Raw genomic sequence first — 14,122 nt, 5'->3', positions numbered from 1 at the left:
AATTGTGGGGGAACATGAGCTGGTCTCCTTTGGTAAAGGAACCATCAGTGGTTCCTAGGCTAAAGGAGGTTCTAAAGGACGCATCAGTAGTTCCTAGGCTAAAGGAGGTTCTAAAGGAAGCATCAGTGGTTCCTAGGCTAAAGGAGGTTCTAAAGGAAGCATCAGTGGTTCCTAGACTAAAGGAGGTTCTAAATGAAGCATCAGTGGTTCCTAGGCTAAAGGAGGTTCTAAAGGAAGCATCAGTGGTTCCTAGGCTAAAGGAGGTTCTAAAGGAAGCATCAGTGGTTCCTAGACTAAAGGAGGTTCTAAAGGAAGCATCAGTGGTTCCTAGGCTAAAGGAGGTTCTAAAGGAAGCATCAGTGGTTCCTAGGCTAAAGGAGGTTCTAAAGGATGCATCAGTGGTTCCTAGGCTAAAGGAGGTTCTAAAAGAAGTATCAGTGGTTCCTAGGCTAAAGGAGGTTCTAAAGGAAGTATCAGTGGTTCCTAGGCTAAAGGAGGTTCTAAAGGAAGCATCAGTGGTTCCTAGGCTAAAGGAGGTTCTAAAGGACACATCAGTGGTTCCTAGGCTAAAGGATGTTCTAAAGGAAGCATCACTGGTTCCTAGGCTAAAGGAGGTTCTAAAGGACGCATCAGTGGTTCCTAGGCTAAAGGAGGTTCTAAAGGAAGCATCAGTGGTTCCTAGGCTAAAGGAGGTTCTAAAGGAAGCATCAGTGGTTCCTAGGCTAAAGGAGGTTCTAAAGGAAGCAATAAGCCTTCTTTCCTTTGCTTATTGAGAATTCAGACAGTCCTCATCATGGCCGCCACACAGAACCCTTCCGGGGTTCAGGAGAAGTCGATAGTTCAGGGGATCAGAGGGACAATTTGGACGGACCTCCATTGTTGTTTTTCAGCTTGTTGCCACTTCTTTTCCATTTCTATCTTTACAATGCTCTTTATTTCTGCTTTACTGTACCCTACACTCATTCCTAGACCTTCTTTCAGGGTGTCCGCGGGGTCTTATAAAGTATTAAAAGTTGATAAATCAATTGTGGGAGAATTAAGGCCCTTAAAAGTATTAAAAAAGTCTTAATCGTGATTCTGTCAGGTATTAAATTTTATACGCTTTGACTGGGTTGCGTTCTTGCAGCTAGATGACCTCGGGGCGGCCCGGGTACGGGTGAGACGTCATCACGCCACAGAGAATATTCCTTTTTTTTCTGTGTGAAACTATTTTTTTACTGTCTGACTTGAACCTGAATTTTAGTAGATGAATATTATTTGTGATATGAACACATTGAAAGCAAATTATTTAGCAATTTCTTTTTAGTGCAAAATACCAACATTAACAGAATGAAATCTGTATTTTTCTTAAATAGAAACCTTCATAGAATAAAAATATATGTTTCTTTCACAGAACTTTGTCTGGCTTAAATGACAACAGAATAAATAAAAATGTACTTAAAATTGCATAAATGACTAGAAAACAACAGAAAGCAGAACATTCCTGTAATAATGCACATTTAGTCAATAAGAACAGTTCCAACAGAAAGTCTGTGGAAAAGTTCTAAACATAGAATATTTGTTCCTCCAGGTGAACGACAGCCGGCTGCAGATGAAGTAAAAAAGAAACAAAGATTAAACTCCTGAACTCTAAAGCTCAACGCTCCATCATGGAAAGACAGAATATTGTTCCGTTGGTATTTCTGTTGAGGTATTACTGCAGTGAGGACGTGTTTGTCTTTCAGTGTTCCAGAGTAAATCTGATCAAGACATTTCATCATTTAGACTGACAACAAGCTCATTTCTAACTAGTTCAGCAGAACGTTTGTTCCTCACATCAGTCCACTTCTTCTTCATGGAAGAAGGAATCCTCTCTGAGGGCCTGGATGGAGGAGGAACTGGAACCTCTCTGCTGTTCTCTTGAGCCGCGGTTCCATCACACTTTCTGTGCCGGAGCGTCGCGGGGCGGGACGGGTTCTCGTGTGGTCTGACTGAAAAAGTTGTGGATGGTACGGAAAGAACCCGCAACAGCCGGCTACCCCTCCATTGAGGTACCTAGCACCGAGGAACGGGTCTGTGAGGAGGAGCGACAACGCAGCCGTCTGCTGATTGGTAGTGAAGATGGTTACTCTCTACTTCCCCACAATATTTATATGTTCAACCTCCGTTGTTGTTTCCATACGCTGCTTTGTGTGCTCACTGGTTGATTTGTTAACTGGTTCATTGAAACATCGGAACGACACAACATAGCGTCTTTTAACGAGGAGGAGGAGCTTCAGCAGAAGCTCCTCCTCCCAGGAACAGGAGGAGGAGCTTCAGCAGGAGCTGGACGCTGCTGTTCACAATAAGTTTGTGCTGTGCCACATAGAACACAGAGAACTCGGATAGCCGCACAATTGTGGCCGCTGCCGGCCGCTTCCGTGTTCTTCACTCGACGCGTCCCTGAGTCGTTCACAACCCCGCCTACATTTTATCCGTACTTTCTGTGGTGGGACCGCGAGACAGAGTTGGACCTGGCTGCACTTTGCCGTACCGTAACCTCCCACTCCTGCACGTATTGAGCAGTGGAACCGCGGCTTTGGACTGCCATGTTTCCTTCTCCTGAGGTTCTTTAGTGAGCTACTGCAGGGAGGTTCTGCAATGAGGTACTGAAGTGAGGTACTGTAGTGAGCTTCTGCAGGGAGATTCTGTAGTGAGGTTCTGCAATGAGGTACTGTAGTGAGGTTCTCTAGTGAGGTACTGTAGTGAGGTTCTGCAGTGAGGTACTGTAGTGAGGTTCTGCAGTGAGATTCTGTAGTGAGGTACTATAGTGAGGTTAGGGACTGTAGTGAGGTTCTGTAGTGAGGTTCTGTTGTGAGATACTGTAGTGAGCTTCTGTAGTGAGCTTCTGTAGTGAGCTTCTGCAGCGAGATATTGTAGTGAGGTTAGGTACTGTAGTGAGGTTCTCTAGTGAGGTACTGTAGTGAGGTTCTGCAGTGAGGTACTTTAGTGAGGTACTGTAGGGAGGTTTTGTAGTGAGGTTCTGTAGTGAGGTTCTACAGTGAGGTACTTTAGTGATGTACTGCAGTGAGCTACTGTAGTGAGGGTTCTGTAGTGAGGTTCTGTAGTGAGGTTCTGCAGTGAGGTTCTGGAATGAGGTTCTGTAGTGAGGTTCTGCAGTGATGTTCTGGAATGAGGTACTGCAGTGAGGTACTGTAGTGATGTTCTGTAGTGAGGTACTGCATTGAGGTACTGTAGTGAGGTTCTGGAGTGAGCTTCTGTAGTGAGCTTCTGCAGTGAGGGTTCTGCAGTGAGGGTTCTGTAGTGAGGTACTGTAGTGAGGTACTGTAGTGAGGTTCTGCAGTGAGGTTCTGCAGTGAGGTACTGTAGTGAGGTACTGTAGTGAGGTACTGTAGTGAGGTTCTGCAGTGAGGTACTGTAGTGAGGTACTGTAGTGAGGTTCTGTAGTGAGGTTCTGCAGTGAGGTACTGTAGTGAGGTACTGTAGTGAGGTACTGCAGTGAGGTACAACATGGCCACGGTCAACATGAAGGTGAAAGGAGGGGCGGGGCTTACTGACCAGGAAGTCTTCAGACAGAAACAGTTTATGGTGAAAGCCAAACAAGACCTCCGGGACCAGAAGGAGCCACTGTGATTGTGTCTTTAAAATGGACATATTGGAACGTCTTAACCTGAAAGACCTGGTCCTGTTTTATCACACTCTTTTAAATTCAATGTTTTAAATGGTTTTATTGATCCTGCTGCTGGTGGAACCTCCTGTTGGGGGGCGGGTCTGGACCTCCTGTTGGGGGGGCGGGTCTGGACCTCCTGTTGGGGGGCGGGTCTGGACCTCCTGTTGGGGGGGCGGGTCTGGACCTCCCAGACTGTTGACACCAGGACTCCACCTCACACGGTCACCACCAGTACCGTTACACCTGAGACCCTGGTTCACATCAAGAATCCTGATCCACACAGTTGGAGGGCTTTAAAAGACTGTGGTGCTGCTGCTGATCTCCTCAGACCGAGGGGGGTCCTCCTGGTCCTCCCGGTCTTCCTGGACCACCTGATCCTCCTGGACCACCTCGTCCACCACGCAGAACGTCTTTATTGGGGAAATGGATGGAGAGACTGTGTGAGGACCAAACTGTGGAGTAGGTGCAGTGTGGGGGAGGAAACCCCAGATCCAGAGGACTCTTTCCTGGTTCTAATGATCTGCCAAGGTCTGGAAGACTGTTCTGGACTGGTCCTGACCCGGGTGGAGGACTGTTCTGGACTGGTCCTGACCCGGTGGAGTCAGGGTCTTTTGGACTGTGTCCACTGGAGGAAGACACTGTACTGAAGCAGCATGGAGGTCTGAACCAGACTGAGCTGAACAGCAGGACGGATTGTTGGTAGAACCCAATAGAACATGTGAGAATATAGAACTGGTCTTTAGTCCACCTCAAATCCAACGTGTCAATGTTTCTGTTAACATAGTGACGGAATATGGAATGTAGATAAAAGTGGTTTTAAAGGTCAAGGTCTGTCTGTCTGTCTGTCTGTCTGTCTGTCTGTCTGTCTGTCTGTCTGTCTGTCTGTCTGTCTGTCTGTCTCTCTCTCTCTCTCTCTCTCTCTCTCTCTCTCTCTCTCTCTCTCTCTCTCTCTCTCTCTCTCTCTCTCTCTCTCTCTCTCTCTCTCCCTCTCTCTAATAAATAATTAGCCTTAAATAAAAGCCCTGCTGAAGGATGACACCAGTAATCTCCTGGGATTACGGCTCTTTTCCAGCCTCCTGGATGTGCCCTCTGGCCTGAGCAGAAGCCGACTGACGTCCGTCACTTTCGACCAGGTTTGATTCCTCCATGTTTTATCCAGCTGTTCTGGCTTCCAGTGGCTGGAAATAGTTCAAGTTCTCAACATTGTTGAAGTTAATGAAAGACGCTGATTCTGATGATTTTTAGGTCACGTTATCTTATTTGCGCTGGGATTGATTTTGGTAACTGGAGTCCACTTATTCTACAGCATTTACTCATTGAATTAAAAACTCATCAGCTGCTGTGCGGCCAGGTCGTCTCTCAGGAAAACAGCAAGGGGTTAAAGAGAAGGGCGGGAGGGAGGGAGGGGGGGGGGGGGGGGGGGGTGTAATTTAGTTTAGTTTTAAATTGTTTTGCATGTCGTCCTCATACCGGTCATTTGGGATGTAAATAATGAAATATATTAGGCCTCCACGGATTAAAAGTCCACATTTTTATTACTAACCAGGGCGCGAAGATGCCAGAGGCTCATTTTGCAGTTTGTGTAGCTTATGGTTGATTTACTGCACTCTGGTTGGTTGCAATTTGGAAAAACCTTTTTATCATTTCTATGTGGTTATTTGATGCAGATATGAAGCTCTGGCTGTGTTTTCTTTTGCATGTGTTTTGATTTTGCGGGTTTGCACGGGTGTCTGACAACTTCGTGGTTTGGGCTGGTTCTTATTGGAATGGGCGGGTTCTAAGATGTGATTGGGCTGGAAACTGTCAATCTGATCTGGCAACACTGTCCTCCGGTACCGAGTGCTGTGGCTATATAAGGGTTATCAGGCACTTTTTCCTCCAGATGTTGACTTCTTCTCATTCCGCCTGTATTCCTGCAGCCTTTTTGATGTTTGACCGGAGGAGCATTGCTGGTCGAAGGTGTAATATCCAAATCTGTCACCATGCTGCTTTGTAGGCTCGTCTGTTGTCTTCTGGTATCTTGTTCGCGAGCAACTGTACCTCAACCGTTGGGATAAGCAGGATTCTGTATTGACGTACTCGTGTGTGAGTATGCTGTCAGCTCATTGTTAACAGAGCAGGAGAGGCGGTGGAATAAGTTTCCCGTAAGTTTTGATATAAAGCGCCCTGCTGGTCATAAATTCCATTGACAGTCTACAGACTATTTTTGATTCTCACGGGACGGGACGCATACTTTTGTTTGCAAATGCGGTACGATTCCGATTCCGGCCTCCATATAATCCAATCCTCTCTCTTATAGTGGAATTTTAGTGCAGCCTGTAGTGGGAAAGTGAACAGCGCAGTTGAAGCCTATCATTGCTTGCTTATTGTGTGTGTATGTTTGTGAATTGTTTGTAGAGCTCTGAGATTATGAGGCGTTCTTTCAGGAAATGTGTGTAAACAACCAAGAAAAAGTGTAAAGGACTAAGCTAAATTATGTCCGACATTTCCGGCGGCTCTTGAACGCAGCACGTGATGACGTAGGGCCCTGATATCCCAGCATCCCTCGGTGCGACGTCCTCTTTCCTCCTGCAGCCATGTCGAAGAGAGGTACGAACTCTCCCACAATCCTGCTCCATCCACACGTTTAGCGGCTCTCTGCGGGCCACGACCCGGCCTGGGCGTTAGAATCGGACTTAATCCGCATGTTGTGTGGAAGAGTTTGAAGTTTTACGAAAGGATGACGGTGATTTGGGATGTTAATGTTGTAGCGAGCTCGTTGTTGCTAAATTGTTAGCCATGTTTGCATCCACGGAGTGAGCCGGGTTCGGAGGCCGGAGCCGAGTTCGGAGGCCGGTACCGAGACCAGAGCCGAATCCCGGTGTGTTAGAGGATGCGCGTTTACCTAGGCGGTGCTGGAACTCCGAGGCGGAGCGGTGAACCGAGCCGGTTCGTGGTGAGCTAGCCGCGGGGCTAACGTGTGGACGGAAGCGCGTGAAGCCTGAAGGAACCGTGGAAGAGCTGAAGACATTAAAGTCTTCATGTCGTCCTGTAGCCGGCCGCACGACTCCACTTAATCCCTTGTCCGTGTTCACGAGTCATTTTTACATTATGGTTCACCAGGTATGTAGATTGAGAGGGATTCTAATGACTTGCTGGACAAAAGGCAGCAACACACAAACAATCGTGAGCTAAAGTCGCGTTTAGAGGAGATAATAAGAAACCAGTTCATTGAAGCTCATAGTTCAGTGATCCTGCAGTTTTGGTTTGTGTCTAAAATGTAGAGTCTGAAGGTGAAATGAGCTTCAACTGAAGGCGGATTTGGCTTTAATTGTGACTGAATCTGATCAACGGCACCGACCAATCTACTTTTATTGAGAACTGTTTTGAATATTGAAGGGGCTGTGGATGCAGAGGGGTTTGCTCTGCCTCATGATCTAAAACTGCTTGTTGAATCGTTAAAAACAGTTTGGATTCAGAAGTTACTGCACACATGGAATCTGTCTATATAAAGTTATTGATCAGAGCCATGTGCAGTCCCTCGGGGTAAGGGAATTTATTTTACAGGCAGTGGCTTAGAACAACGTTCAGGAAGTGGATGTGTGGTGAAATGAATGGGCACGTTTGTACATTTGAAGGTGTGATCTGTGAACCATGATGATGTGTGTCTCTTCTGGCAGGACGTGGTGGTTCATCTGGAGCCAAGTTCCGCATCTCGCTGGGTCTCCCGGTGGGAGCGGTCATCAACTGTGCCGATAACACAGGTACACGCCGTCGCAGCCTCCAGTATCATGAACCAATCAACTTCCAGGGCAGAAGGGACTGAGACTACGCTGTCCTGTGGCTGCAGGGGGACATTTCAGCTCGTGTTCTTCTCATGCAGAGTATTGACTAGGAGCATGTTATTTCTATGTGTGGTGGAAGTGTTGGTGTCTGCATACTTAAGTTTTCTGAAACTTTAAGGAGCTAAAGATGTAGCTGAGCTGTGTGAACCGTGTCCTCTGTCCTGCTTCTTCCTAAAGCACTTTCCGTGTAGCCCCGCCCCCTTCCTAAAGCACTCGCTGTGTCCACTCAGTGACTCTGTGAGCCGTCAGCGAAGGGAACAGAAAGTTCATCTCTGTGGGTGAGACGGCAGCCTGAACACCATGGCTGACTGATCTCAATCAGGGATGAGACAGACCCATCAAGTACGCCTCTCCTCCCTGACCGTTCGCTCTGCTTTCCTCCAGGTGCCAAGAATTTGTACATCATCTCTGTGAAAGGCATCAAGGGTCGTCTGAACCGTCTGCCTGCTGCAGGAGTGGGTGACATGGTGATGGCCACGGTGAAGAAAGGCAAGCCGGAGCTCAGGAAGAAGGGTGAGAGAAACTGGACAAAACCAAACGTCTCGGCTGAAATGTTTCCTCTGAGCAGGCTCAATTTCACTATTGGTGCCATTTCAAGGTTTTATTCCTCAATCCATCACTGTAGTAGGTTCTGTCACAGCTGCTCCTGCCGCAGAGCAAACGGGAAACCTGGTTTTCCTTTTTAGCCATGTTGCTATAAACGGTTAAAGGGTATTAGTAATAGTCTCCATAATTCACAGTTGGGCTGATGTCAGTAACTTGACACTCACTTTACAAATGTAAAGGAAAACCAGCGAGCTCAATGTCTTTTAGGGTCACGTTCACATTTCCTGGTTTGATCCCGACCAGATTCTCTTACAGCACTCTCTGGGAAAATCTGCTTCTTTTGGCCGTCTAAAGCAGACGCAGAAAGAAAAAGTTTAAAAATATCTTGTGGGCAGACGTGAACTAGTGAGGAAGACTCTTTGATATGTGGTCTGAAGACTATATATCATAGTAGTTTGTGGCTACCCTCTAGCCTGATTAACCGAGCCACCATCGGCAGGATTTCCTCTTTCAGTCCCGGCCAATCAATGAGCCGTGTTTCCCTCTCTGGTCAGTGAACTGAGTCCGGACCATCCAGATGTGATGGGGCCCTATAATGATCAAAACCATCTGTATTAGAACTCTAGGACACAACAGCACCTCCGTGTTTGTTTTACTGTATTTAAGTGAAGTCTGTCTGGAAGCTCGGAGATGCTGAAAACACAACTTGTCTGGAACAGCTACTAAGGTGGAACTTATAAAACACTCCGTCTCCATGGAAACGAGAAACGCTAGTCTTTCGTCACTACGTCTTTGGTAACTAGTCGTTCCACACATGCTCAGTAAAGCCAATCAGAACCAAGTTTCCTCCATCATGCCATGACTCCCAGTCCAGATTCTCCTGGGACTTTAGAGCAGACTTTAATAATCCCACATGGGGGAGTCCGGTCGTCACAGCAGCAGTTTCACTGCACAGGGTAGATACACAGACAGACTGTGTAAATATCAATATGGGAAAATAAACGCAGTAGCAGTAATATATACAATATTTACAGTATTCAGTGTTAAACTGTGCCGATGTCCGATAAAGTGACCCACTCCCATTAAGTCACGGACAACGTGACCTATGTCTCAACACCTTAATGCATAAAAATGTACCTCTCATATTTATATTAAATATCTACATTAGAACATTGTTAAGAGCAAAATGTAAAAATGTATATTCAGGGTCAAAATTCTATGGGGTGGACAATTTTTTCCAAACTTGAACAGTGACCCGCCGTTCACAATTCTATATAGAAAAGTGACCCGGGGGTCACTTTATCATGGGGTCAGAATTATATAAGGTACCGGGGTGGTGGGATTTACACGTTCAGTTTGTGCTGTTGAACAAACTCACAGCAGAAGGTATGAATGACCTGGTAGCTCCTTCTGGATGGTGGCTGCAGCCGTCTGCTACTGAAAGACTTGGTAGTTTTATTTTGACAGTCACTGTAATAATGATCCAACTTGGTAGTTTTATTTTGACAGTCACCGTAATACCGATCCAACTTGGCGGTCTGTCTACTACTACGTCTGTTCTCCCAGTGTTCATGTTTAGAGCTCATTGTTCTGGTGTGTTCGTGTGTTCATTCCAAAAACAGACCAACTAGTGGCTCAACATGAGAACTGCATGGTTTTCAGTGTTTCTGCAGTTTCCATGGGAACGGCCATTATTTTTTAAACCATGTTTTCTCTTGAACTGTGGTGGTGTAAAGAAGCCGGAGTGATTCAGTGTCCCTCTGTCCTCTGCAGTTCATCCTGCGGTGGTGATACGGCAGCGGAAGTCGTATCGGCGAAAAGACGGCGTATTTCTTTACTTTGAAGACAACGCTGGCGTCATCGTCAACAACAAAGGAGAAATGAAAGGTGGGTCTGCTTTAGGAAGCAGGATGTCTGGAGGTCGTCCAGATGTTTTCATTGTTTCTATAAACCACCATCCTGAAGTCGCGCCGCCATCCTCAGTCCAACCACGTGTTATAGTCACGCCTCCTTCCTACCACTGGGTGTGGTGGTGTGCCATGTTTGGTATTTATCCAAGTCGATGCAGAGCCAGTGTCACTGATACTTCTTATTACTTGAGGATAAGGCATCAAAGTGCTGAATCTGGAAGAATTTCCATGACATTAAGTGTTTTAATTTTTCCATTAGTTGAACCTAGAACAGAATTTGGGAAATGTTTATTGGTAAACAGAAAATATTTATCATAATTATGTTCAGACAAATGTTCTTCCATACATTATCATGTCTGGATTCCTTTTCTTAAAGAAATTGTACAAAACAATCACTCTAGAACAAAATCTAAAAATATTATTTCAGGTAGAGTTCAAGATAGAGCAGCAGGCGATCCAGGTGATCATCAGAACCATGTGGCTCCACTCACTGGTGGCTCCTGTCTGCTGGGGACTAAAGCTCTGTCCATTCTCATATGGAGGGTGGGAGGTGGAGGAGGTTGTAGAATTGTGGCTGTTTATTCCTCTTCACACTCACCAGACATTCCACACACCTGCAGTGTGACACCATGGCACAGCAGGACAACAAAGACTACACTTCCCACAATGCACTTGTCATTTGAAGTGACAGGCTCAGCATGCAGCGCAGCAGAGAAACTAAAATTAGATATTGACCTCAGTTCACTAATAGCTATCGATAATGTAGGTATTTATATTGCTAGATCAAGCCGCCCACGCTCTGTTTAGCCCCGCCCCTTTCTAAAGTGTTATCTGTTTAGCTCCACCCCCTTCCTAAAGCACTCGCTGTGTCCACTCAGTGACTCTGTGAGCCGTCAGCGAAGGGAACAGAAAGTTCATCTCTGTGGGTGAGACGGCAGCCTGAACACCGTGGCTGACTGATCTCAATCAGGGATGAGACACTGGAGACGAGTGTGTCCTCTCAACTAACCTGACTGTTCTGTGTGTGTGTGTGTGTGCAGGCTCAGCCATCACAGGACCCGTGGCTAAAGAGTGTGCTGACCTGTGGCCTAGGATTGCTTCCAACGCCGGCAGCATCGCCTGAGCTCCACCTTTGTTTTCAATAAAACTGTTTATCCAGTTGCAGGCCTGTGTGTTTTCATTGGCAGGGTGGAACTGAGGAACCAAAGACGTGAGTCACAGCTTCTAGATACTCTTTAATATCCACAAGCAGCAGTTTCACACTTCAACATGGCTTCATGCTGCTGTGATACATGGTGTCATTTTAGTGCCTAAGAACTAATGGTGCAGTTTGACCACTTTCTGCTCTCGCTGTCTCGGACCGTACGCTCACAGTGAATTCTGTCATCTCTGCAGGGTGAGGTTGGGTTTTGGCACTTTGCATAGTTGCCTTGTTGTCCCCCTCCTTTCTGATTGGTCACTTTAAATGTCACTTGTTCCCGGTCAGAGGGCTTTTCCACCAAAAAGAACCAGGTTCTAGTTGTGTCTTAATGAGCAGCTCCATCGTCATGGAGCCAGTAGAGTCACTCCAGAACGTGGTACGTCACTGGTTCCACCAATGTAGCGCCGGCAGGATCCTGGAACCAGGAGACGGACTGTACCAGTGGTTTGGTCCGGATCGCTCCATCTAGTCTGACCTGAACCTCGGATGAAAACATTGAGCCTCCTCGTCGCTCTATTGCTGGGTTTTAATGTCCGTCTTGTTTTAGTCCAGAGCTCCAGAGTGGACATAGAGGGACAAATAACAAATGAGTTTGGCTCTTATTTTCCACCATTCCAACATTCCATAGGGACTTTCTGCTCCTTTCACTTTATTTCTGGACGTGTCTGAATCAAAAGCTTCAACATGGAGGAATGGAGGTGTAGAATGATAGAACTGCTCTACAGCCGTTTCCATGGTAACCTAGGTAACCACTCTGATTAAAGTTCTCTTTCACATGAAGCCATTAAAAGGCTCATTTTAGCTCTAAAAACTCCAAGTTTCATTTCCAGTAGTTTGTAGTTTGTTTAGTAGTTCCTGAGGAACCAGAAGTCTGGCTTCATTAGAAAGAAGTTCTGTAGAGCGTCTCATAGCGGAGCGCCCCCTGCTGCCTCATGAGGACCTCAGTCTGCGGTCAGAACGCCAAACAAGACCTGGACGTGACATTAGTTCAGTGACGTGCGGTGTGGTGAGGTTCATGGCTGGTGAGGCACTGACTTCATCACAGTCAGATTTACTAACATATGAACCCTAAAGAGGATCTTATTCACCATTTGATTGGCAGCAGTTAACGGGTTCTGTTTAAAAGCTCATACCAGCATTCTTTACATATACAAACTGGAGCACACAAAAAAGCACATTTAATAAAAATAAAAAAACCGTTATGGTCTTACCTTTACTTAGAAATGAAGTCCATGCGCCGCTCCTTCTGAACAAAAGTTTATAAAACTGTTTTATTTTAGTTATGTAATCCTCCATGTTAACAGTAAATCCAGTTTATTTTAGATCTGTAATCCTCCATGTTAACAGGAAGTCCAGGCGAGAGGAAAAAATAAACGATCGCTGCCGCTGCACTTGACTTGCTAACTGTCGCTTGTTGTCACTTATTCTGCAGCCGAGGAGTCGCAAGAAGGATCCCTGGGATCACTAGCGCCCTCTACCATGAGGCAGGAGAACTGCGTGCCTCACCCAGCCGCTCAGCACAAGAAACACATTACACACATACAGTTGTTGACAAAACACACTGTACATTATATACCTCAGTTAACTAAACTATGGAAATTTATAATATAATTCATATAGCAAAAGTGTTTGAACATTTTAACAGCGACATCCAGAGAGATAGCAATACGGTCTCACTGCACAGCAGGCCGGCAGTTAGCCCAGTCATTACACAATCCATGGTGAGGCTCAGCTGGCTGCTGCCTCACCGCAAGTCTCTTCTCAGTATTTGAACGGTAAATGTGAAAATTCAGTGATTTTGAATAAAAATAATCTAAAACTGGTGAAGTTAAATGGAAAATAACTTTATAGTATAATCACTGGATACATATAACAATTTAATAAATTTTTTTTCTTTCCATGATGGCAGGTGAGGCACTGCCTCACTTGCCTCCCCTGACTGCACGTCACTGCATTAGTTATAATAATGTCACCATGAAAAGTGTGAATAATAAACCACAATGGGAAACTGCTTCTAAATTATATCCGACGTAGCTGACTGACAGGTGGAGCTCTGCAGAATCCAGAGCCGCGGCTCCGCGAACGCGGATTAAATAATCCCGTTCCCTCATTAACTTCAGGGAACGATTTATTATATCATTCCCACGCATATTTTTTAATTTTTTTCTCTATAACCACTCTGGGGCTCCGTGTTCGCTGGAGTTTTCAGAAAAGCGGTTCAGCCTGTAAGGTCAGTAATTCGGCTCATATGATAATCCTGCGTACTTCGCATAGAGAGGTGGGTTCAGGTGGACCTACTCCGGTGTAAAGGAGCACAACAGCAGATGGAGGAAAGTAATGAATAGTTCCACATTGCTGCTTACACTCCATATTTACATATGCAAATATTAAATAAAGTAAAAAAATATTGTTATAATTGCAAGTATAGTCAGTCTGTCATTAATTATATTTCTACTAAACTATCAATAGAATTAATGAATAGGGTTTTAATATTACTTTTAACAAAAGATTTACTCTTCTGCAATCAACTCAGTTTAAGGATAATTAGGCGTTGACCAGAGGTCAGTTTAGCTGGCACAGTAAAACTAATTTAAATCAAAAGCCTCGCTCCATACGTTGGTCCCAGCATAAGATCAAAAGAAATCCTCAAGATAACTGTGTAAGACTTATTTGCTCAGCCATGATAGCCCCATAAAAACATAAAAACAGCCGCTGGCTTTCCACTGTGATGACCCGCCCTACTGTACCTCTGATTGGCTCTGAGCCAGAACCAGTGACGTTTAAAGTGACCACTCAGAAGGGAGGGGCTCGTTTGCTCCAGAGAGCCTTACCTGCTTCTGGGATTACGTGTTTGATGCTCCACACGTCTCTGGGACTTGGAGGATGGAAAGTACCAGAACAGCATGTTGTGCACGTTGTGGTGCCGGCAGAGCCAGATCTGATTGGTCACTGAGGTTTCACATCCGAACGTGAACCCTAGCGCACCGTGGCT

At 45.7% G+C, this 14,122-nt stretch overlaps 1 protein-coding gene across 1 annotated transcript; it reads left to right on the top strand.

The window, feature by feature from the left end:
• Positions 1 to 6,180: 6,180 nt before the first annotated feature.
• On the top strand, positions 6,181 to 11,090 carry rpl23 (ribosomal protein L23). The gene is made up of 5 exons (XM_080487124.1): positions 6,181 to 6,238; positions 7,309 to 7,392; positions 7,858 to 7,986; positions 9,793 to 9,906; positions 10,970 to 11,090. Exons 1-5 carry the CDS (start codon positions 6,226 to 6,228, stop codon positions 11,050 to 11,052), a joined length of 423 nt encoding a protein of 140 aa, XP_080343250.1. The 5' UTR covers positions 6,181 to 6,225; the 3' UTR covers positions 11,053 to 11,090.
• Positions 11,091 to 14,122: the final 3,032 nt, after the last annotated feature.

This window comes from Lipophrys pholis, assembly GCF_963383615.2.
Source record: "Lipophrys pholis genome assembly, chromosome: 19".
Taxonomy (NCBI): domain Eukaryota; kingdom Metazoa; phylum Chordata; class Actinopteri; order Blenniiformes; family Blenniidae; genus Lipophrys; species Lipophrys pholis.
This window is presented reverse-complemented; position numbering and strand designations above follow the sequence as displayed.

Bases quoted from the DNA above. Each gene is read 5' to 3' on its own strand.
- rpl23 (XM_080487124.1), top strand. The intron at 7,393-7,857 runs GTACACGCCGTC...GCTTTCCTCCAG, and splicing joins CAACTGTGCCGATAACACAG to GTGCCAAGAATTTGTACATC. The intron at 9,907-10,969 runs GTGGGTCTGCTT...GTGTGTGTGCAG, and splicing joins CAACAAAGGAGAAATGAAAG to GCTCAGCCATCACAGGACCC.